The 24,707-nt window shown below is 32.4% G+C and overlaps 1 protein-coding gene across 6 annotated transcripts in view; it reads right to left on the reverse strand.

Annotated features, from left to right (window-relative positions):
- Positions 1-9,204, reverse strand: part of LOC134686863 (spondin-1-like) — a 75,555-nt gene extending 66,351 nt beyond the window's left edge. For 2 of the 6 annotated variants that reach the window (XM_063546676.1, XM_063546679.1), the window contains exon 1: positions 8,689-9,199. In XM_063546676.1, the coding sequence (XP_063402746.1) occupies positions 8,689-8,878 (190 nt within the window). In that variant the 5' untranslated portion in view covers positions 8,879-9,199. Of the gene's footprint in view, positions 1-8,688 lie in introns of all 6 variants that reach the window. The other 4 variants (XM_063546681.1, XM_063546680.1, XM_063546678.1 and 1 more) reach the window with 4 other exon arrangements.
- Between the last annotated feature and the right edge of the window lie 15,503 nt (positions 9,205-24,707).

The raw sequence follows: 24,707 nt of genomic DNA on the forward strand, positions 1-24,707 counted from the left end.
ATCATAACAGAGCGGCAAACATCCTTCAGCAATAACCTTGTCTCAAGCTAAAACTAAGTTTTCTTCGTATAATATAGTGAACGGTTATCTTGCCTTATAAATGCAAAAAAGGTTAAGTATGTTGTTGACATTTTTGTCAAATGGGGCAAAAAGTGACACATTAAACCGCCTACTATAAAGATATCTGCAACATTTAAGAAATTTATGTTATACGCCAAATATTAAAAGATGATTTATTCTGCTGTTGGGAATTTAAAGTTTTTGATCTTTTCACAAAAAACATATCATTATCATTAAATGAACATTAAATATTGTAATATTTATCTGTTTTATTTCAGTATCAAATATGCACTTTGATAATTATAATTTTCTGATTCAGTAAGCCCAAAAGGATCTTAGGAACGACCGTTTATAATCTGTACAGAAAAAAATATTATTCTGGAATTCAGATTTAGGGGTTATTGTCCCTAAAGCTTTATTTGTAAGTTTACTGGTGTTGATAGAGTTTGTATTCTGTATATATCAATATAGGTGTTCCATTGCAAATTCAGCTTAAATGCTTCTCACATCGGCTATAAAACTTACGCAAAAGAGGGGCGTCCGTTTGGCTGTGCGGGATGTACAAATGAATGATTGAATTGAGGGCCGTCATTTCTGGTGTCTAATGTAGAGAGTTCACTTTACTTTTACTAACCCTTGCAAGAACTTCCCAAGGGCACTAACCTCAGGGCAAACTATATGTTCGTTTCCAAAATATCACATACCCTCATTTTCGAATGGCAGTCGCAATTCTCAAAGTCCACTCACTTTACAGAATTAACGTACTTTTTGTTAAATATTATTTTGTTCTTGTTCTACATTAAGGCGAAATATTTGCCACTGGACATTATGCAATTTATATGTTCTAACCGTTGGCTAAATACAGCGTTCTACAAAACAACATCAAAGATTCGGTAAGTCAACATTAAAATGTCAAAATAACAAATAAACACTATGCAGGCAATGACCCTACATTAAAAACGATTGTTTGGTGGTTTAAGGACGAACTATGAACATAAAATTTTCGATCCGGGTTTTCACTTTAAAGTATGCGTTGCACTGTAAAATAAAACATAGTCAATGACCCTACGCAAAAATACTGTTTTTAGAGGTGCCTGGGCCAAACTATGAACATAAAACATTCGATCCGAGTTCTCCAATTTTTTTTTAGAGTAGCCTTGCACTTTTCAAACAGAACATAGGCAATGAACCTCTGCAAAAACTGTTGTTTTGTGGTGCTAGGCCGAACTTTGAACATATAACATTCGATCCGCGTTCTCATATTTATCGTATGCGTTGCACTTTTAAATAAAACGTATATATCATCATGACAAACAACCGGATGAGGAACAATAATAAAGCTCTCTATGGAAATGATATTTTAGAAGAAATTTATTACATAATATGATTGATCACGTCATTCTTCATTTCAAATCCGAATCTATAATTTTGTAACATTATTTATCTTTTTACTAACTGTGAAAATTATAAACTATTTCACAAAAACAGGTAGTTCTTTGTAATTGTGTTGTCAAATGTCCCGCGGTTTAAAAACACATCTACAAAGCCATTTTCAAATATTAGTTGCAACGTCACAATCTTGATTTATTTTCAACCGATAAACATAAGGTTTATTTTCAAATTTCCATTTTTAAGAGAGAAATTTAAGATGGAGTATCATCAATGTACTTTGTCCTGTAGAGAGATGTATTATATGTGTCAATACATCCGCGGTGGGACATCTCACTTATTTTCACACATAATAGACTCGTGAACAAACAAACCGTCCCACTTGTATAATACTCCTTATACTTCAGGGGCACCACCCTTGTTAACACGACAACTGTGTGGTAAAAGTCAACTTTCAATAGATTTTTTTTAACTGATTGGAGAAATTTTCACGGCTTCTCACCTCAAATATTTAAAGAATTTTGTAAAGCTAAAAAGCACTTCTTGTGTAAATTATCGAAAACTTAAAAACCCGTGTATTTCTGCAAAGTCATTTTATGAATTTTCTATGATAATTTGCCTAATGACCTCATAGAGCGGTTGAAACCACTCAACTTCAAAGAAAATATATCTTTTAAAAGTTACTAATGAAACGGAAAATTTTCCGCTTAGCGCGACTATTTATGTTTTATGAGAAGAAATAAATATATATTATCAAAAGTTTAAATAATTTCCATCACCATTTGAAATAGTTATTATAGTTTATAACTAGTTAATTCTATGACCTGCATTATTTTTGGAATTTTTGTGCATATTACCTACGTCATAAAGAATGTCGACTGTTTTTATAAATGAAATGGCATGGGTAAAGTTTATTCTCCAGAGAAAATACATATTTGTAAAACAGGCTGATTACGCAAGAACGGGAAAAGGAAGCATGTCTAGTACATATACGTGTCCCTTTTTAAACACTGACTGGGCTGCTCAGAGTAAGAATATTGTGTGTTTCATCCTGAACATTTGATATAGTTAAGCATTAGATTTGTTGTTCTATCAAAGCAGTATTTTCAAATTTCACTAACTTATTATCAATTGATAAATATGCATGTAATACTTGCTGCTGAATATTAAGCAAAGAAACGAATACAAAAAATGCATGCATCCTTCTCCTTAGTCTTGAAATGTCATACTTCTTTACGGCACTTTGAGTTCCATTTTTTGCGACATTATTCAGAAATCTACGATCAGCATGCAAAAAAAACTTAACAGCCAATTCTATAAACTTTTAAAAAATACTTAAGTTTTGGAGACCGATAAAACTTTGAATCATGAGATAAGGAGTGTATAGCTTAAACTAAAAATCGTAAAAAAGATAAATGGACGACAATCCCTAAAAAGATCGTAACGACAACAAGCCTATAATTTGAATAGGTACGTAGATATATAGTCGTTTATCAACAGGGTGTTATACTCAATTGAGGTGGAAGAAATTTGTCATGTGACTGGGGGATAATGGACGTCTTAATCCAGTCGATTGTCACTCTTCTTTTGTAATTTACTTGCCGACTTGGCCTTTGTTGCTACCGGCCATGATATGTGGTAAATATACACAACATTCTTGACAATGTTTGTTTCAGGGAAAATGCAGAATTGCATAAACTACCACAATTATTTATACAGTGCATTCAGTAAATGTGCAAGTTCTCACGTAACTTTATAAAGGATCGAGCACATGGAGTGCATACAATAATAGTATTCCATCTTTCTAAGATTTACCATATACTTATTTTACTTTTCCCAATTTGTTTCTCCATTTTTTTTAATACGTCAGGTTACTATCTAAAATCATCTTTCATTTTTTCAGTACTTGTATTTTATAAAGTGTATTGGCACGTGTCGTACTTTTATTCAGATACCGTCAACGGTTAACTTTGAAACGAGACTTGAACATTTGTTTACAAAATTTCAATAAAAAAGACTTTTATTAAACCAGAAAGTCTAATATGTTTATTCATTGTTTGTATGATAGACATGATTTTCAATATAACTACTAGTATGTACAAATAACATCAAATAATTCTGTCAAAAAACTCATCAGTTATCTTGTCACAAGGTCACGTGAATTTACATTCAGTGAGTACCTGCCAAATTTTATTTAAATCCAATATGAAAACTGATGTTTGCAAAACATATAATATTTTATCATTACATAGTTAAAATCATTTATAGAATAGTATTTGTGGGTTAAACAAGGTTTTATTATCACCTGAGGTTAAATGTCACGCAATTGTCTACTTTGTAGTGTGAAATTGATTTTTAAGATCTGACCGATGAAACACTGTAACTATAATACGTCCATATTAGTAAAAGGAGCAAAACACATTAGTTCTGGGTCCTTCATGGATGAATACATATACTCGACAAATTATACATGATTTATAGATTGTTGTTCGTCTAGCGCCAAGAACCATTTTTTTTTTTACAGTTTTAGGACGAGAGCACATTAACAATTACTTTGGGTCGATGGGGACGAAGGGCGGAGATTTAGACTCCCACTGGAAAAATCCTGTAAATTCCATGGATATGTAAGGGGAAAAAAATAAAATACCACAAAACAATTTTAAATTCTTTAAAATGGGACCTGTATGATCGATAGTGCACCATGTAATTAGGAATGCATGTAAGGTGCAGAAGAGTTGAATAAGTACTAGTATGATCTTTAAGCACGTGATTACAAGAGGATTTTCTCTAGCTAAAGATAAGCAAAGGTTAATCTGAACTTCCTTAAAATCTTATAATATTCTTATCATTACTAATCGGCTACAATGCATAAATAACAATGAAAGTATTGTTGAATAATAAAATCTTTAAAACTGCAAATCCTCTGTGAATTAAACCGCAAGTTTATAAAAATAAATCTCGTCTTGGATTGTAAAACCAGAGAGACTAATTTATCAAAGGCTTGTAATGATCGTTTTAAAGTATTCGAGTTTTTGAAAGGTTTTGCTTTTATGTCTGATTAACTGCATTCCAAAAGATTACATGTTTTATTACATCTGAATTCGACACAAAAGGGAGAAAAACTTTCATCTTCCAATGACAGGAATCAATGGCGTAACCTTTCACTAATATGGGCTGATGTAACTGTGTTATATATCCTTTTGGGGATAACCGATTCCTTTTCAACATTATATATCATTAACATACAAATACTTATTTGCATGGTCCCTTTTATTTATTTCACTCAATGTAAGAATCGAGAGAAATAGAATAGGGATTTTGATTTCGGATTACGTTGTGTAGTTTTCAGTCGCCGTGATTGTGAAATATATATCTTTCATTTTTGATATCTTGTAGTAACTTCTTTTTTACAGAACTGAAAAAATTGAATTGACGTTTTTTGGGGGGTTTAAGGGTTGGGATGGTATGTGATGCAAATTTACCTTAGTCACCTGTATTTTAGTAAACACGTTTATTTTTGTATGAACATATTTAACTCAAACTGCTGCTCTTGTCGTTGGAGGGATATTTCATTAAAGGAGAGTCACATCGATCTAATTGTGGACCTCAAATACAATGTCTATGTCTAAGTACATCACACGCCAAGTCCAAAAAGAGCCAATTGCAACAAAACTTGCTAGATCAGCTGTGCGTTCGAGTGTATGTGTAAGGTGTTTACAGTCGCGGTCGAACATATAATCAATCACATCAGTCGTTCAAGATGGCTTTTAGAACGCAATGGGAATTAAAAAAAGACCTTATCTTGCATATACCACGTAGTATATCCTCAATGTAATACACGTACCATTGAAATCGATCACCTAGTGACACAACAAGAAAACATATCACAACAGAAGACTTCTATTTTTCATATTGTCACTGTTACGTAGATCGAATTGATACTTCATCGCTTGGGGGCTGTGTGAGTGTTTAAATCATTAATTCCGTCTGAAGCGTGAAAACCCATTACAAATGCAGAAAAAAATATACAAATTCATCACATGTTTATATATTTGACGCCTATTTGTAGTTAAAACATTGGGATTATTCAAAAAGAAGTTATTCCTGAATCAATTATCGTCTATAAACCTACATAATGTTAAGATATACATCATGTATGCATAATTTATTTCCTAGCGTAAAAGTGATACACTAAATTACTACTTCATAGATTAATTTATGTTAGGTATTTAACATACCTAAAAATCAGGTTTCTTGGCGAGGAACGTTTTGTGAATTTCTATATGCATTGCGTTTTGTATATTGGTATATGCTTTGAACTTTCGCTCTTTCAGTGAAACTTTGCATGTTGATCATATTCATTCATTGTATTCACTTCATTCAAAATAAACATGTTTTAAAGTTCGTTCAATATAAATAAGAAAGATTAAACTTTATTAAAAAAAATTGTTATACAACGCTTTAATCATCTGTATCTCAAACATGAATGAAATATTAGCCACTGAACGACAGGTAAATGATAAATGAATGAAGTATATCTCCTATTTTAATTGCCTTTCTGTCAAGAAAAGATTAATTTAATAGAAAAACTGTTCATTCACATGAGCGGCACTGTGAGCAGAACGTAAGGTCGTAGGTCAATGTTCAAACAAAAGAGGAGATGCAAGTCATGTAATTTGTTAATGATACGTTTAACAGTTTTCTTGTCCTCAAATTACGTAACAATAGTCTGTGCCGTATAATTTATGACCGTATGCATACGTTTGACCTTAAATTGCTTTGATGTTTGTTTATGTTGTCGTCTGCTTGCAATATTTTACAATAAAGTGTTCATCTTAACAGTTTTTACGCGTATAAAGTTCTTAATGTGACAAAATCAATGAGCCCCTTATTCTAACTAGTGCCAACTCGTTGAAAAAATATTTTTTCTTATATTTGTATCAGTGATTTGTATATTCATAAAAGTTCACTATGCTACCCTTTTTTTTTTAAAGAATAAGTACACACATATTTTTTCTTGGTCAAAGTATCCTTTAATGTGTTTTATTTTCTTTCCTAGTGTGTAGGAGGTGTAAAAAAGTCTATCATGTTTCAACCATAAAAAATTTAATGGTAAAATCAAATAAAAGGAAGACATTCAATTCTATTATCATGTTTTAAAACATCAAATACGTACTTTCCAGGTATAAATTATTTTATATGGAAAGTGTGATAAGTACATATCCATGATTTTCTTCTCTATAATTCTGTTATCAAAAGACTATAAATTCGTCCAACAGTACGGACTTGAAATTTTTAAAATGAAAACCATTAAAATTCAATAAAGAAAGTTTTGTGGGTTAAAATATGGCCATAATTTATCTTTTCTATCTTCCTTTTTAAAATGCTGTTAGAAAATCATGGTGTTGGAACCTATAAAAAGTGTAAACGGTATGAGAAGGCATAGTTATCTTCAGATGTTAACATGCATGTATATTCATAAAGTTCGTTTCTTTTATATACATTCGACAATTCCGAAAAAAAGGTTTGAAAAACTTTTGACTTTGCAAGGGTGTAGGCTATCAATAAATCTTAAGTTATAGTTTCTTCTTATTTAATTCAGAGAAGACTAATGTTTTTAGTATCGTAATGAATTTATTTTATCTACCTAACATGCACATTAAATCAACACTTTAATCTAACTAGCATATACTTTAAATCAACACTTTTAAGAAACAAGCACTTAACTTTATCAAAGAATAATATGCTATCCTATTTCTTAAGTCGGGTCATTTTGATATTGATAAAATCATCCTTTAAACTATATCTAATTAACTTGATGCAATGATAAATCGTGTTAAAAAAGCAGAGAAAGACCTACTTGTAAGTAAAGTATATCTTTTTAATGTGAATAATTATTCGATTAGTGTATTTCCTCCTTCTACGAGGGCATATTAAAACAATATATGTAGATAATTTCAACATGATTCAACTGTGATTTGTATATTACTAAATAAACTATTCTTAGCTTGAGTCTTAGCGAACCCTATAAAACGAAATCCAAGTTGATGATAAATATATCATTATGCAAGGTTTATAAAACATATTAAATTTAGAACCGTTCACAACATTGTCACTATTTAATTAATCATCAAATAAGTAGTATACAATTCATCCAGTTGGTTTGTATTTGAAACTTTGAGATGCTTAAATCTTACAAGTCGTTTGATGAAGTTCAAGATTATCATAGCAATTTGCCGTCAAAAAAGTATTGCATTCAAGATTAACTTTCTTGCGATGCAGACTGTAAATGTATACAAATGTATAACTGATTCATTACGTGCTTCTTGTAAAATTTAAGTGTTCGGTAACGATCAAATTAAAATTACTTAGTGTATAAAACACGACTAACTAAAGTTAATAAAATGAAAGTATGTACATAAAACTAAAGCAATACGTGTTTTTATAAATGTTGTAGATAAGTGGTGCAGGAATTTACGTAAGTTGACAATAATGAAATCTTTTATTGTGTCAACATGTTCTGAGCAGTGCATAACCTTGTCAGATAATTTAACAAGCGTGTAGAAGAAAGTCTTTCACCTGAAATATATTTATGCAAAGTTTGTGGTTTTAAAATCACTATATGAGAGAAATTGTTTTTGTTCCCTTTACTCGATATTATTAAGAAATGTTCGCTTAACTGAATTAGTAGAAATAGATATCAAATATATGAATTCCTTGTCTGACATTTTACTTAATCCTTCATCTTTTTCAATGCACTTTTTCCCGTTAAAATTTATATAACGTGAATGTATTGGGGAGTGTCTTTTGACCCCAAAATAGGGGGGGGGGGGGTGATGGTATACAAGATATATGTAACTTGAAATAGACTTTTGTTAAAAGTATCCAAAAGCAAAGAAAATTATACTACATCTGCCTGACAGTTCTTCCATTCTAACCCGTGAAACTATGAGACTTTAATACGATTCCGCGAGGATATTCTGAAGACGGCTAAACCCTAAAACTCTGTTTACTTGATTAGCATGCATAGTAGGCTAATTTATAGCACTTTTATCCAAAAACATATTTACACATGCCAGATATAGATATATACATAATTATTACGTTCAGATCTGCAATAATTCAATAATATATTAACTTCATTTGTACTGCCTGATACATCATGTACTGTCAGAGGTACTTATAAAACAATTGAATTAAAATTAACTTTATAAGAAGTCCGAAGATAAGGAGACTCACCTGTGTATAATTCGCCCGGAACATATTTCTCGTTTTTAGGAAGGTCTAAAATCCTTATTGTAAATCCATTGTCCCCGGGTTTTCGTGTTGCAGTAGTGTGAATTGGGGTTCTATTACAAATACTATAGCACTGTACACTTTGAAAAGTTATAACAAAAAATAATAATCTCGAAATAATATTAAAATCCATGACGAAAATGATGATAATTAAATATACAATCTAAACTACTATAACGTATATTATTTTATGCTGATTATTAAGAATCCGAAATGTGTATTTTAATTAAGTCTCCGTATCTGTATCAAAGTAATCCCATAATATATATATATTTGTCCGATACCATAAAAACATCGTCAATATTTATATCCCACTTCTATATAAAAAGTATACGAATGTTCCATGAAGAAAATAGTAAGTTGGTGTTTAAAACTCAAGGTAGCAAAGTTAGATGTCAATCAAATGTTAGTCTCCGCCCCCGGAGGTATCTCTATGTTTTTGATAAATGGTATCACATGTTCTATCTACATATCGTAACGAGATATATTTTTGTAGTTGGAGATTTAAAAATAAATAATATACCATATGGACAAGCCGCTCCTGTCAAAATGACCACTTAAATTCCAAAACGGGTTATTGTACTGAAACCATAAATCCAGCGGTTTAGGGATAAGTATATTTATTAAATCAATAAGAATTAAAATAATATTTCGATCGTTAACGTGATTCTTATACAATATTTTGACACTCACCTATTCAATTTGTTTTTCAGATATCATAATTCAATAACCGTGATCTCGGCGTTTTTCAAGATGACAACTTAATACAGCATATATATAAAAGCTTGAAAAATAAATTATTAAAGAAGTCATTCACATCTTCGATATATATATGATAAAGAAGTCATTCACAACTAGCCTCTTTAAATATTCAACATTCTAACATTATTTCCTTGATTATACTTTTTTGATAACGTGAAATTATATAAAATACTTGAACGAAATATTTTACTATTCAATTTCGTGAAATTATAAAAAAAAAAATATGTAACTGAACGAAATATTTTACTATTGAATTTTGTATACACTTTGTAACTCATTAGCCTTAAACCTCAATTTCTGCCCTGTAATTAAATTTCATTTAAAGCTGATCATGAAAAAGCATATTAAATTTTGACTGCAGCGATTGAAAAACTATTAGAATGCGTAATACAGTTGCAGTAAATAGATATGATCATAACTATGACAAGAAGTCATGCAATTTGAAAATATTTGACGTCATGCAAAAAAAGTCTTTACTCGTAAGAATAAAAGTAGGTAGTTCCGAGACGGAATAGATGTACGTATCAGGGGCGGATTAAGGCGGGGCGGGGCTGGCGTGCACCCTTCCCCACACACACACACACACACCGAATACTTGCAAAGCATGGGTTGTCCTCAGCTAAATAAATAATATTCCGATGATTTTGCCTCTAAAAAAAATTAATTGGCGCCCAGCCTAACCTTAAATCCTGGATCCGCGCCTGGGTATTGGTAATGGCAGTGTAATTATCTTATAGAAAGTGCCATGCAACGAGACAACTATTCACCAGAGTTGAACTGACGTAGATGAATGTACCACCTTATGTCACCGTATGGCCTTCATCAACGGGAAATCTCGATAGTTCGCTATGAACAGCCCCGACATAAAAACAAAACAAAAAAAAACGTTGATTAGTTACAAATCGAAAACAACATTCAACAAAATACGAAACCCACTGAGTTGCTCCTTACTTGATACATGCATATAATGACTATTGTGCGTGCAGGGTTTACTATTTTTGTGACCCCTAACATGGGACAGGTTTGTAACAGCACAACATTGGAACAACATGTAAAACAGTGGAAAATAGTAAATAAAATTTGCACGAAAAACAAAAACTACTAGCACAGAGGAAAATGACACAAAATACCGATCAAAGAGTACTCTAGTCTACAGAAAGCTAAAGATCAAATTTAATTACAACAAATAAATAAGCAGTATTATTCAAGACTAAAGTATCAATCGGTACATATCCAAAGGATTTATTGTATACACATCATAAACAGTATAAAAAAAGCATTTTATCAACAGAATGTTGGTTCGTCAGTTTCAGTAACTGTATAGGAGTTACATATTTTCGTTATATCAAATTTATAAATAAATTATTCCAGATGATATATAGCACCAATTTAAATACTTTACAAATATAACTCCAGTATTCATAAGCTGTAAGAATAAGTTTATTCAAAGGATCAACGAGTTTTATAGTTACAGTCTTCAACTGTAGTAAGCTATGGTAAACTTGGTTGTAACGTTTTAAGCGGTTATGGTATTGGTAAAGTCAATTGTCTGTATTTCGGAGTACAGACATCATCACTGTACTAGTTTACATTTTTGTTAAGAGGCCAGCTGAAGCACGACTCTGGTGCGTGATTTTCTCGCTGAATGAAGACTCATATTTGACTTTTGGCTGTTATCTGCTCTTTGGTCGGGTTGTTGTCTCTTTGACACATTCCCAATTTCCATTCTCAATTTTGGTGTTTAAAACCATAACTATGTTCACCTCTGTATGTGTCTTTTCTGGTCTTTGTGTTTTGGTTGCTTTCTTATGTGTGCGATTCCGTTTTCTTTTATTCATTAACAGTCATATATCTAAAATATTACAGATGGTCTTTTTGCTATGATTCTTGGTTTAATTCCCGTAACTATCATATAAGGAGGAGAGTAAATTGTGGGCAATTAATGTCAGTAATAGTACAATCAAATATATTTGGGGAAATGCACATACTAAACTATTTGCGCTTAAGTTTTAACCTATGTGTGCTTGTATGACACCCGGGGCTAAGTCTGGTACAATTGTGTATTTTAGTATTGATTTAGATATCCCTTCAACATTAAAAATATGTTTACTTCTCCAAACACGAGACAAACTTGACAAATGATACTACAAGGTGTAGATTTATGTATAGTCGGGGTTAGCTTGTCTTATTTTATTGCCTTTACACAGGGGAAGTATCATTACTCATAATGACCGTTCCTAATGGCTCTTTATTCTTATTTATGCTGGAAGCAACGCGAGGAGTGCCAAATGTCATTTTCATAAATGTGCAATTTGAAATATTTATATCAATAAACACACAACGTCGGAAAGGAAAGGTACTGGAAATATTAAAACAATTATTGTTGTCACATGCCAAATGTACGTGCATATTAGAAAATGTTTTAAATATCATTGAAAGACTGGTAATAAAAGACCACGGATACAGTATAGAGGACCTTTTCACAGATCTTTGTCAGAAAAAAATCGACAGAGGCAACTAACATTTTATTTAGTAATAAATAGTATTCTTAAAGTTTTCTCCTTTCTTAAATTTAGTTTCCTGACTTCATAGCAAAAAGTTTCTGATGTTGCTCTACAAATATCTGCATTCTTACCCTTCCGGAGCACCAGAGATCACTCCTAGTTTTTTATGGTGTTCGTGTTGCTCTTTCTTTAGTTTTCTGTGTTGTGTTGTGTATACTATTGTTTGTCTGTTTGTCTGTTTGTCTGTTAGTCTTTTGTATACTATTGTTTGTCTGTTAGTCATTTGTATACTATTGTTTGTCTGTTAGTCTTTTGTATACTATTGATTGTCTATTTGTCTGTTAGTCTTTTTCTTTTTTTACCATGGCGTTGTCAGTCTATTTTAGATTTGTCATGAGTTTGAATGTCTCTATGCTCTCTTCCGCCTCTTTTTTATATATCTAAACCTTGTAAACTGCACTGCAAATACGAATCGAAGTTTACCTTTCTTAAATTCTGAACTCTTCCATTTATATCAACCTTTGTAAAAGAAAATAACACGATGTAAAATCGTTGCGTCCAAAGCGCTTTTCTATATTAACTTCAAACAGGAGCGATCAAACAAGAAACTTTGAATCCAAGGATACACCAGGATCTATATGGTTAAGTGTGATTGGATTTATGCGAACCGATAAAATGGTTAAGTGCGATTGGTTTTATGAAAACCTATCAAATGGTGAAGTGTGATTGGTTTTATGAGAACCTATCAAATGGTTAAGTTCGATTGGTTTTTGCGAACCGATAAAATGGTTAAGTGCGATTGGTTTTATGAAAACCTATCAAATGGTGGAGTGCGATTGGTTTTATGAGAACCTATCAAATGGTGAAGTGCGATTGGTTTTATGAGAACCTATCAAATGTTTAAGTTTGATTGGTTTTATGAGAACCTATCGAATGGTGAAGTGCGATTGGATTTATGAGAACCTATCAAATGGTGAAGTACGATTGGTTTTATGAGAATCTATCAAATGGTGGAGTGCGATTGGTTTTATGAGAACCTATCAAATGGTGGAGTACGATTGGTTTTATGAGAACCTATCAAATGGTGGAGTGCGATTGGTTTTATGAGAACCTATCAAATGGTGAAGTGCGATTGGTTTTATGAGAACCTATCAAATGGTGGAGTGCGATTGGTTTTATGAGAACCTATCAAATGTTTAAGTTTGATTGGTTTTATGAGAACCTATCGAATGGTGAAGTGCGATTGGGTTTATGAGAACCTATCAAATGGTGAAGTACGATTGGTTTTATGAGAACCTATCAAATGGTGGAGTGCGATTGGTTTTATGAGAACCTATCAAATGGTGAAGTGCGATTGGTTTTATGAGAACCTATCAAATGTTTAAGTTTGATTGGTTTTATGAGAACCTATCGAATGGTGAAGTGCGATTGGATTTATGAGAACCTATCAAATGGTGAAGTACGATTGGTTTTATGAGAACCTATCAAATGGTGAAGTGCGATTGGTTTTATGAGAACCTATCAAATGGTTAGGTGTGATTGTTTTTTGCGAACCGATAACATGTTTCAGTACGTATATACTTTTTAAGAACCAATGCGCTAGTCAGTTTGAAATCTTACATTGAGTGTTATCGGTTAGCAAGTATCACAATGCAACCATCTTATTGGTTCTTATAAAAAAAATGTGGTATGATTGCCAATGAAACAACTATCCACAAAAGACCGAAATGACACAAACATTAACAATTATAGGTCACCGTACGGCCTTCAACAATGAGCAAAGCCCATACCGCATATAGTCAGCTATAAAAGCCCCCCCCCCCCCCCCCCCCCCCCCGATAAGACAATGTAAAACAATTCAAACGAAAAAACTAACGGCCTTATTTATGTAAAGAAAAATAAACGAAAAACAAATATGTAACACATAAACAAACGACAACCACTGAATTACAGGCTCCTTGTATACCACGCAACCATTTCTCGATTCGCCTTTTCTTTACATTGAATTATCAGTTAAGAAAATAATTCCCTTTAAATGCATTCTACTCATTTGTATTAAAGGCATTTTATTGCCTTGAATTTATACTACTCATGATCTAAATTAAACCATTACTTAAAACCCGGAAAAGAAATTAATTTAATGTTTTAAATTCTATCGAATGATTTTTTTATAACTTGAATATTTCACATTACTTGACGACATGACGAATATTTATTTGTCCCTCCACCCAAAAATAGTTACCAAATTAAATTTAAATCACGAAGTCAATAAAACGTAAATTGCAGATAATTTGATTTCTAATGTTTTCAACAATAATTAATTGAAAGTTAAATATGTCCGCTTAATACGTATAAATATGACTTCTTACAAATAAGTATTTTTAACATGTGAGTAGTCAACATGATCCATATATATTTAGTGTGATATGTATAAACGCCCTATTTTTGCTTAATTAAATGCAAAATTTACCGTTTATGATTTACATCTTCATATTTTTAAATTCATCATCTGAAATAATGAATATACCAGGTTAGTACGTGTATGGGAATTATTTTGTCTGCGTATTCAGATATTCAGACAGACAACATCATGGGCGAATGAAAAAGACAACAAACAGACCACAAAATATTTGCCACATTTTGTATTCACCTCTCCCAAGTCAGGAGCCTGCAATTCAGTGGTTGTCGATTGTTTATTACTGTATATCATATTTGTTTTCTTTCTTTTTTTATTTTGTACATAAATCATGCCGTTATTTGTCTTTTTTGAATTTTGTAATTATAGCTGACTATGCGGTATGGGTTTTACTTAGTTTTGAAGGCCATACGGTGACCGATAGTTGTTAATATTGTGTCAATTGCTCTCTTGTGGAGAGTTGTTTCATTGGTATTCATACCACATCTTCTTATTTGATAGTAGTGCATATGGGTACTATATTACAATAACTTGACATGAATTGAAAGTTTTCTTTTAGATTTTTAGGCTACCACCGTGGATAATTATAAATGCGAATTTCATTTGTGTAATATGAAAATGTTTCGATACTCTTCACTATATTTATATTACGGACATACCCATTCGCAGACAGTTATCGATATAGGAGAAAAATGACCTTACATGATGTCTCAATGTCTCATCATAAAGGTGTTCATGAAAATTTACAGATTGTTCAGCTTAAAATTTCCCTCAAAAGCTATTTGCGACTCTGTCTATTTGGGTTAGAACCATAGACCTGCTACATGTCCATTCCTTATTATTATTATTTTTTTCAATTTTTGCACCATTAACGATTTTACTGCTATAACTAAGAGTTTACCATTTTACTAAGATATGCAGAGTCAAATATAAACATATTCAACTATACTTGGTAGATCTCTACCTAATAAACCCTTTCACTCCATCTGAGTTTTGCTTTAAATGCTTTAGTTTTTGGAATTTAGTCAAAAACTGCCTTTCTCCAAGGGCAATCAGTATACTGGCGGGTTTCAAACATATAAATATGTAAGAAAGAATTAAAACAAATGCAATTGTAGCAAGTATATTAGAACCCCTGCACTATACTCATTCCGAAAGCAAATTGACACTGTAATCAGTGTTCATCGTTAATTTTGAGCGCATACGTTCTTATCATTTTAAAATTGAGAAAGGAAATGGAGAATGTGTCAAAACGACAACCACCGACCATAGAGCAGACAACATCCGAAGGCAACAATGGGTCTTCAATGAAGCGAGAATTCCCGCACCCGTAGATGTTCCTCAGGTCAGGTGGCCCCTATAAATATGCATACTAGTATGTACAGTGATAATGGACGTCATACAAAACTCCGAATTGTACACAAGAAACTAAAATTAAAAATCATACAAGACTTACAAAGGCCAGAGGCTTCTGACTTGGGACAGGCGCAAAATTGCGGCTAAAAATCATACAAGACTTACAAAGGCCAGAGGCTTCTGACTTGGGACAGGCGCAAAATTGCGGCTAAAAATCATACAAGACTAACAAAGGCCAGAGGCTCCTGACTTGGGACAGGCACAAAATTGCAAAATTGTATTTTTATATTCAGTAAGGTACAAATTTGTACGTTCATTGTAGTTCTATATCATCAAAGAAAGCTTTTCATATTTACAGGTTTTATTAATCGTGGCAAATTGTATTTATACTATTTTCATGTATTTTTCTTAAAAGTGAGACATCTAAAATTTTATTATAAATTGGTTTTTATCTGATCTTTCTGTTCTTGTAACAATTTATCAGATTTTATTGTGCAGTGTTATTAAATTCTAAATCAAATTAAAGAAATAGCTCATAAATCTTGTTTATAATTTGTGCTTATGCATGCAGACACTTTTTTATTTGCAATTCTTTCTTCATTCCTGCTTATTCGTGATTTATATCTCCAATATCTAATAATATTAAAGTATTTGAAAACAGGAAAAAAACGATAACATAAAAATTAATAGAAAATGATATCTTACTGCAATAAGTTTACTGTGTTTATTTAAAACAGTTTAAAGTAACTGCTGTGATTTTAAATTAGACGATGCAACCTGAGACATTTAAGTAATTCCAAATTGTTAATACAACTTTTATACATATAACGTAAAATTAAAATAATAACTTTTTTGTATAAATTAGACCCGTTGGTTTTCCCGTTATAATGGCTTTACACTAGTGAGTTATTTTTTAGCCCTTTATAGCTTGCTGTTCGGTGTGAGCCAGGGCTGTGTGTTGAAGACCGTATTTTGACCTATAATGGTTTATTTTTATAAATTGTGACTTGACTGGAGAGTTGTCTCATTATCACTCATCATCACTTATACCACATCTTCTTATATCTATTGTTATAATATCATTCGAACACACTATACAGACTTACATTATAAGATATACTATGCTTTTAAAGTCATATCGCGCATATTCTTTGTTATATACATCTGCCCTGTTTACTATGGTGTGTAAGGCATAGTGCTTATAATTATTCTTCTACTTATACATCTGCATTGTCTACAAAGAATTCAACCAAAGATCCACATTTTTATGTGATCCGTAATGCGCATGCATGACGTTTCTTTCGTGAACAATACTGACAGCCACAGAATGGAAAGCCAAAATCAGTAGTGTAACTATGGAGGTGTTTAAACTCAAATGTCGAAAACAAACTTACAACACCACAGGAAATAATGAATAACGACAAAAAAGACAGTCATCAGTCTACAAAACACAACATAGAAAACTAAAGACTCAGTAAGCAATGCGACCCTCGCCAACAACCGGAGGTTATCTCATGTGATCCGGAAGGGGTAACTAGATACTGCTCTGTAAGTGACACCAGTTGTGTTACTCTTGGAAATACTTTGGTTTACTTCGAAAGACTAGTAGACAGTTATAACAAATTCGTAAATGTCAAAACTTCCCTGTACAGATACATGAGCTCAAAATTTTATACAAATTTATCCGGTTCGTGAGAAGATACACACGAACGATTTGCTATCTTAGGCTAACAAATTAGTCTGCTCTTGTTAGGTATAATATCGGAGCACTTTCAATTAAAAGTTCGGATGACACTTTTCTCTCTTCTATTTTAAACTCCATTTATTGTGTAATTTTGCGATCCACATAATTCATTGTGGTCCACTTAAATGTACTTATTGTAGAGAACAAAAAATACCGTCGTAAGCAAGATCGTTAGCTCTCAGACTTTTACCGAAACACTCTATTTTAACATGCATGTTTCCAACATGAAAGTCTTTATTATATAACGATGGCGACAAGATAACCTACAGATTATAAAGATAAAGGCAATTTCAAAATATACCTGTTTCGATCTTTGATTGGAAATTGATGCATAATTTGGGGAAATAATTGTGGTTTACTAATAGGCGTCTTCACTTTTGATCAAGGTATCAATCAAAGTAAAAATAATAAGGAAATGTTAAAGCAAAAACTCCCGCCTCCTACTACAAAGTCGTCTGCTAAAAATAGAAAAACTTCAAACTTGTGGCATTTCGTCACGTGTAATTTCAATTTCAAATGCGTAGGTAAACAAATTCCAATAAAATATCTTTGAGCATGTATTATTTAATAGTCGGAAAAAAAATATAATGTGGAAAAATTACGTCAGGAAAATTTATATTTCTCTTTGACGTATCACTAATAGATATGCAATGATAATACCTTCAAAGAACTTATTGAGATGGCATAATTAACGGTATATTATTTCTCATCGCTTGTGGAATCTCTGTGATATATAAACAGATAATGCAGACATTAAATTGGTAATTTTACTATTATTACAAATTACAGAAACGTTAATTATTCAAAGCTGACACAGAGTTTCTCCCTAGATTGAATGTAGAAACTTTTGAGTAGTACGTTCAAACAGAGGTACTCGATGTCTTAATGAGTCCTTTATCAATCTTAATTGATTAGGATTGTCAGTTTTCTTATCGAAGGTCGATGGTTTTCTCCGGGAACTCCAGTTTCCTCAACAAATAAAAACTGGTCGTCAGGAAATAGCATAAAGACACCGCGCTGAGGTACGTCCATTATTCATAGTTCATTATTCATTATTCAATAATGAATAATGAAATAGTTCACTATTCATTATTCAATATTAAAAAATGAATAATGAATAATGAGATAGTTTATGTTTCATTATTCAAATTGAAGCGGTGAATACGGTGCTTATTGTGACGTTAAAATAAAAAAAAATCAACAACAAAAAATTTTAACCAACACTTCATCTGCATTGACTGCAAAACTTAATGTTCACTAAATACAGCACAAATCAACATTTTCTTCCATGCTTTATTTGTTTCAACGTGGCATTGTTTTGTTTGTTTGCTGTTTTCTTTATCTCCTTTTATGCATCTGTTCATACTGAAATGCCAACACAAATGTATGAATATACATTGTATTTGGATCAACTCATTTATTTATCTTGTTCAATTGCTCAACTAATAAAAGACGCAACCTAAGTGGTGAAATTCAAATTTGCAAAATTATGTTAATGGCCAGCTGAAGCCCACCTGAGGGTGCGGGATAATCTCGTTGTGTTAAAGACCCATGAATTGGTGGCCTTGACCTTTTTCTTCTCTATGACACATTCCCCATTTCCATTCTCAATTGTATTGCTGTTCGCTGTTGGCTTTTTTTAAATGTATCGCTCTGACCATTTTCTCTAACAACTCCCTTCAAAAACACCATCGCTGTCATGTATACCCAGTGCTCGGCTTAGACTGACTAAACTTGGAAAAACGACGAGTAACGTTCGAGACACAGATTGCTCACCATATCATAAAATATTATATCGTCCTTCCCTACGTCTATATCAACCTGCTCTGTCGCTCAGTAATTCTCGTATCAAGACTTCAAAACGAGACCAAGCATTATCAGCGACGTCACAATGCGAATTCGTTTCTCCTATATTTTTTTTAATGTTTAGATGTAAATGAAAACAAATATTTACTAAAGATATGTAACATTGCCTTTTGTTCACTCCTATTTTATATGGAAATGCCATCAAGTTCATCTGTTATTTTGATATCACATTTAATAATTTAGAACAATACAACGAAAGATGAAATAGAAAGAATATAGACAGATCAAATTATGTTTCATAGGTACACAACTATATATTTCACCACACATCCAGCTGTGTTATTTACATGGGCGCACACTAAATCTCAACGCATAAACACAAAAAAAACATATTTGTCAAATAACTCTTATACAATGTTTTAAGGAAAATTTTAAATTTTTTATTTTAACCGCATATGCACTATTTACCTAGACAAACATTTTATTTCCATGTATAAACAAAAAACATAACCAAATAGTTAGTATTTCAATATGTCAATTTTATTTTTTTTAAATAATAAACCGCAAAGAATGTCAGTTCTCTAAATTGAATTGTTTCATATTTTGAATGTCGCGGCCTTTTATAGCAAAATATAAAGTGTGAGTGTATCTTATTGTTAAAGACATTACAGTTACCTATAATTGCTTATATCCACTGCATTTTAACTTATGTGGATAGTTGTCACATTGGCAATTTTACCACATCTCCTTATGTCTATAAAAAATTGAAAACAACACGTTCAATAATGTCTTGCGTCCGAGGCGCTTTTCTGGATTAACCTTCATCAGGAACGCTCAAAGCCAAACATTTGAAATCCGAAGAAGTACCGAAACCGTTGAAGAGCTATGTGTCAAAAATACCTAAAATAAATAGCCAAATTCATCTAAAGCCAACTATGCCTGAGGGAGTTGAAACCTCAGTTTCTTAATAATTTCATTTTTTTTAAACGGACCTTTTTAGTACATTTTGTTAGATAATGTCAGTACCGAAGTACTGACCACTGAGCTGATGATACCCTCGGATACTGATAGTCCACCAGCAGAGGTATCGACCCATTGATGTAAAAAAAAAAAAACACGTTCATAAATTTTTTGCGTCCGAAACGCTTTTCTAGATTTACCTTCGTCAGGAACGCTCAAAGCCAAACATTTGAAATCCGAAGAAGTACCGAAACCGTTGAAGAGCTATGTGTCAAAAATACCTAAAATAAATAGCCAAATTCATCTAAAGCCAACTATGCCTGAGGGAGTTGAAACCTCAGTTTCTTAATAATTTCATTTTTTTTAAACGGACCTTTTTAGTACATTTTGTTAGATAATGTCAGTACCGAAGTACTGACCACTGAGCTGATGATACCCTCGGATACTGATAGTCCACCAGCAGAGGTATCGACCCATTGATGTAAAAAAAAAAAAACACGTTCATAAATTTTTTGCGTCCGAAACGCTTTTCTAGATTTACCTTCGTCAGGAACGCTCAAAGCCAAACATTTGAAATCCGAAGAAGTACCGAAACCGTTGAAGAGCTATGTGTCAAAAATACCTAAAATAAATAGCCAAATTCATCTAAAGCCAACTATGCCTGAGGGAGTTGAAACCTCAGTTTCTTAATAATTTCATTTTTTTTAAACGGACCTTTTTAGTACATTTTGTTAGATAATGTCAGTACCGAAGTACTGACCACTGAGCTGATGATACCCTCGGATACTGATAGTCCACCAGCAGAGGTATCGACCCATTGATGTAAAAAAAAAAAAAACACGTTCATAAATTTTTTGCGTCCGAAACGCTTTTCTAGATTTACCTTCGTCAGGAACGCTCAAAGCCAAACATTTGAAATCCGAAGGTGTATAAGTACCGAAACCGTTGAAGAGCTATATGTCAAAAATACCTTAATCAAAAACTAGCCAAATTCATCTGAAGCCAACTTTGCCTGAGGAAGTTGGAACCTTAGTTTCTTATTAAGTAGAAGCAAAATAATACTTCTGTTTTAAGCTTTAATTTGTTGATTCGCATGGACGTTTAATATACATGTGTATTGTTTTTGGAAATAAATTCTAGAAATTTGACAATAACAGATAGAAATTCAATGCGATTTTGAGCCATCTATAAGCATACGTAATTTGATTATGACAAAATGTTGTCAGAACATCAAAGTATAAACATGCAAAAACTGCAAAAAAGGCAGAAGAGAGCAAAGGGACAATAAATTGAGTATCTTGGTAAAGTTCAAGAATGCTTTGACTGAGAAATTCCGTAGATATGAAGACATGGAACATTTACCATGTCCCCGCCTTTGTCAAAGCATCTATGACATAGTTTGAATGTTACGAATTTAAAGTTACCATCATAACACACCAACTACACCGTCACAAAAATACCATCATTGTCATCAGATTTTTGTGTGCCGAAAACTTCAAGGCGATCATGCCAAGAGATCCTTTTTCAAAACTTCGGAGGGCCTCTATCTCACCCGTAATCAATATTAAATTCAACAAAAATAATGACCTGCATGTAGGTGTCGCTTAGAACACAGCCAAGTACCAAATGGTCAATATTTATCATCCGTGTATTTTTTTCTATGGATAATATGCAAATTTTCAACTGTGGATATTATGGCATGGCCAATGGTTGATCAGGTAGTTCGGCCTTCAGTGGCTGTGGGGTACTAAAATTTGTCCCAACTATTTGTGAGTTCTTGTTGCTCTTCTTTTTTAGATTTCTGTTCATTTATTTCTAGCTTGTTGTTATTCTTTTCTGGTTGTTTTTTCTTCTTTATTTCGTCGACGGTTGGCGAATATTTGTACTTTATGAGATCTTATGATATTATACATAAAAGAAAATCGCTTCGCGCCAAATTTATTCAAGGTTGTAAATCACATGACTGTCGATCAGTTCCCCAAAGAACCAGATCAAAGTAAATGTGAATCATGGATGTCAATACATGATGTGAAATAAATCATTATCAGCTGCCCCAATTATTACCCATAATTCCACAGAGTTATAATACATCTCTTTGAAATAGTCGTTTAGAGTTTTGAATAAAATAACATTTGTTTTCATGTATGATTGTAATGTGTTTTATAAAATGTGTTCATGTCTAATTGGATCGAACGTACTTTACTATTTGTTTTCATGTATTAATTGTATCGTGCTTTATTTTTTTCTTTTCTCTTTTTGAGGCCCATTCCTTTGAAGTATTTGTTCATTATTCTCTATTATGTAACACCCACCAAGACCCTGATTTGTAAAATGCTTTCATAATAGATATATACTTGATCAGGTACGTATCCTTAAATTCCTAGAACCTAACTATTACTGTCTATGGCATACTTCACATGTTAATTCAAAAAGAGGGCGTGGACTACATCTACGTCATCTTTTTGCATTGCACATGTGACATTTACTGATACTTGACAATGGTAACTGGGAATGAGCCTCATCCTTATGGTTACAGATAAAGGTCAAAGGTGTCAGACCATCAATTCACAACTGGTGTAAAAATAGCCCTGCTCTGCCACAAAATAGTGCTTTTGATATCATTGTTTACTTAAACTAAACAACAAATTTGCAGAAATGCAACGTTTGGTGGAACAGAAATATATCAAAACCATTTTGAGCCAAAATTTACTTGTCTGTGAGTTTTGTTGAATAAATAGGTATTTTGAATATTGTGCACAAAAGTATATTCGCGTCATATGTCAACGAGATATCAATTAAACATCATAAAAAATCTAAAGACATACAGAGATCACTAATATTCATGGATCAACAATATTTTGAGGTCAACTTTGAAGTATCCAGAGGTCAAAATGTGTCAAGCTTACAACCATGAGTCTTACGAAAATCGTAATTATTTTCATGGATCTTCAAAATGGCGATGAATTCAGTAGTATGCTACATGTACAAGTTTACACGCAAGGTAAAGACGGCACACTATTTTGCTAGATTTCAATAATGTTACAATATTTATGATCAACTTATATTTTGTTTTTATGCGATAATTATATATAAGGGGTTGCTTAGCAACATGTTATAATGTATTGCCGAAAACAAAAGCTGGAGGAACTAAAAAATATTTAAGGAAACAATAAAACATCATTTAGACCTTTATGTGAACAATATAGATTATTTAAATTTAAAGCAAAGGAAAGGCAAGTTGAAAATTAACATTCTTTTCAACTACATGTATATTTTAAAACTTTCGTGATTAAACGAAAATTGAAATTTATGACACCAGTATCTGAGTAACAATCTTAACGAGTTTGGTTATGTAATCGATTTTCAGCCATTAGATTTAAACAGAAGATTAAAATGAAATTTGCATGTCCATTTATTCCAGATACAAAGGAATAGAAAACAATTAATAAAGCCCAACTGCCACGACGAGTCACAGGGGAGATATATATATTACGTAATTGAGTAGTTACGGCAAAAATCTGTTTGTTTTCTCACTTAAAAAAGAAGTTGTAAAATATGGAATGTCTTGTATTAAGACACATTCACAGTTTTAAGATATTAGTTATGTTATTTTGCAACTCGCTTACGAACGTCCATCACAATAGATGCAGTCAGTTTTCGCCATTCACTCCTCCTTCACTGACTTGACTTTAAATTGTAATTTTACAAGTATGGACACAGACGCAAATTGTCAGTGGGGTTAAAGGTCGTTACAAATGTATTGAAAGCTAGACTGGAAATGTGTATTAACAAATTGAGTTGATGTGTACATGTCTTCATTCAAATGCATTGACTGATAAAAAAAAAGGGGGGGGGGGGCTTCAACTTCCACCCCTCTCTGTGAATTAGTTGTTTGAGTGTTTGCATATGGAGTTTGTTAATAAATAGCTGCACTGTAAGCGCATGATATGTCTTGATTCCTTTTAAGCTTGCTTAAAGGTTGAACTATTTTGTTTTGTACAAATATTAGTCTATTTGTTTTCTCATTTCATTTGTTTTATATTTGTCATTTTAAGGTCTTTTATAGCTGACTGTGCTGTATGAGCTTTTGTCATTGTTGAAGGCTATTTGGGGACCTGTAGTTGTTAATCTTGTTTTACATTTTGGAATGTAGCTGAAGTCAACAGACATAGACAATTCACCCAAGTTTTATAAAATGATGTGGAAGTGTTTATGTGAATAATTGAGATGGGAAATGAGGAAAGTGTCAAAGTGACAACAACCCAACCATAGAGTAGACAACAGCTGAAGGCCTCCAATGGGTTTTCAATGTAGCCAGAAACTCCTGCACTTATAGGTGTCCAAAAACTATAAAATCCCTTCTTTTTTTTAGCATATATAAAAATTCATAACACAGAAATGTATAATCTGAAAT

Source organism: Mytilus trossulus, chromosome 10 (assembly GCF_036588685.1).
Source record: "Mytilus trossulus isolate FHL-02 chromosome 10, PNRI_Mtr1.1.1.hap1, whole genome shotgun sequence".
In the NCBI taxonomy this organism is placed as follows: domain Eukaryota; kingdom Metazoa; phylum Mollusca; class Bivalvia; order Mytilida; family Mytilidae; genus Mytilus; species Mytilus trossulus.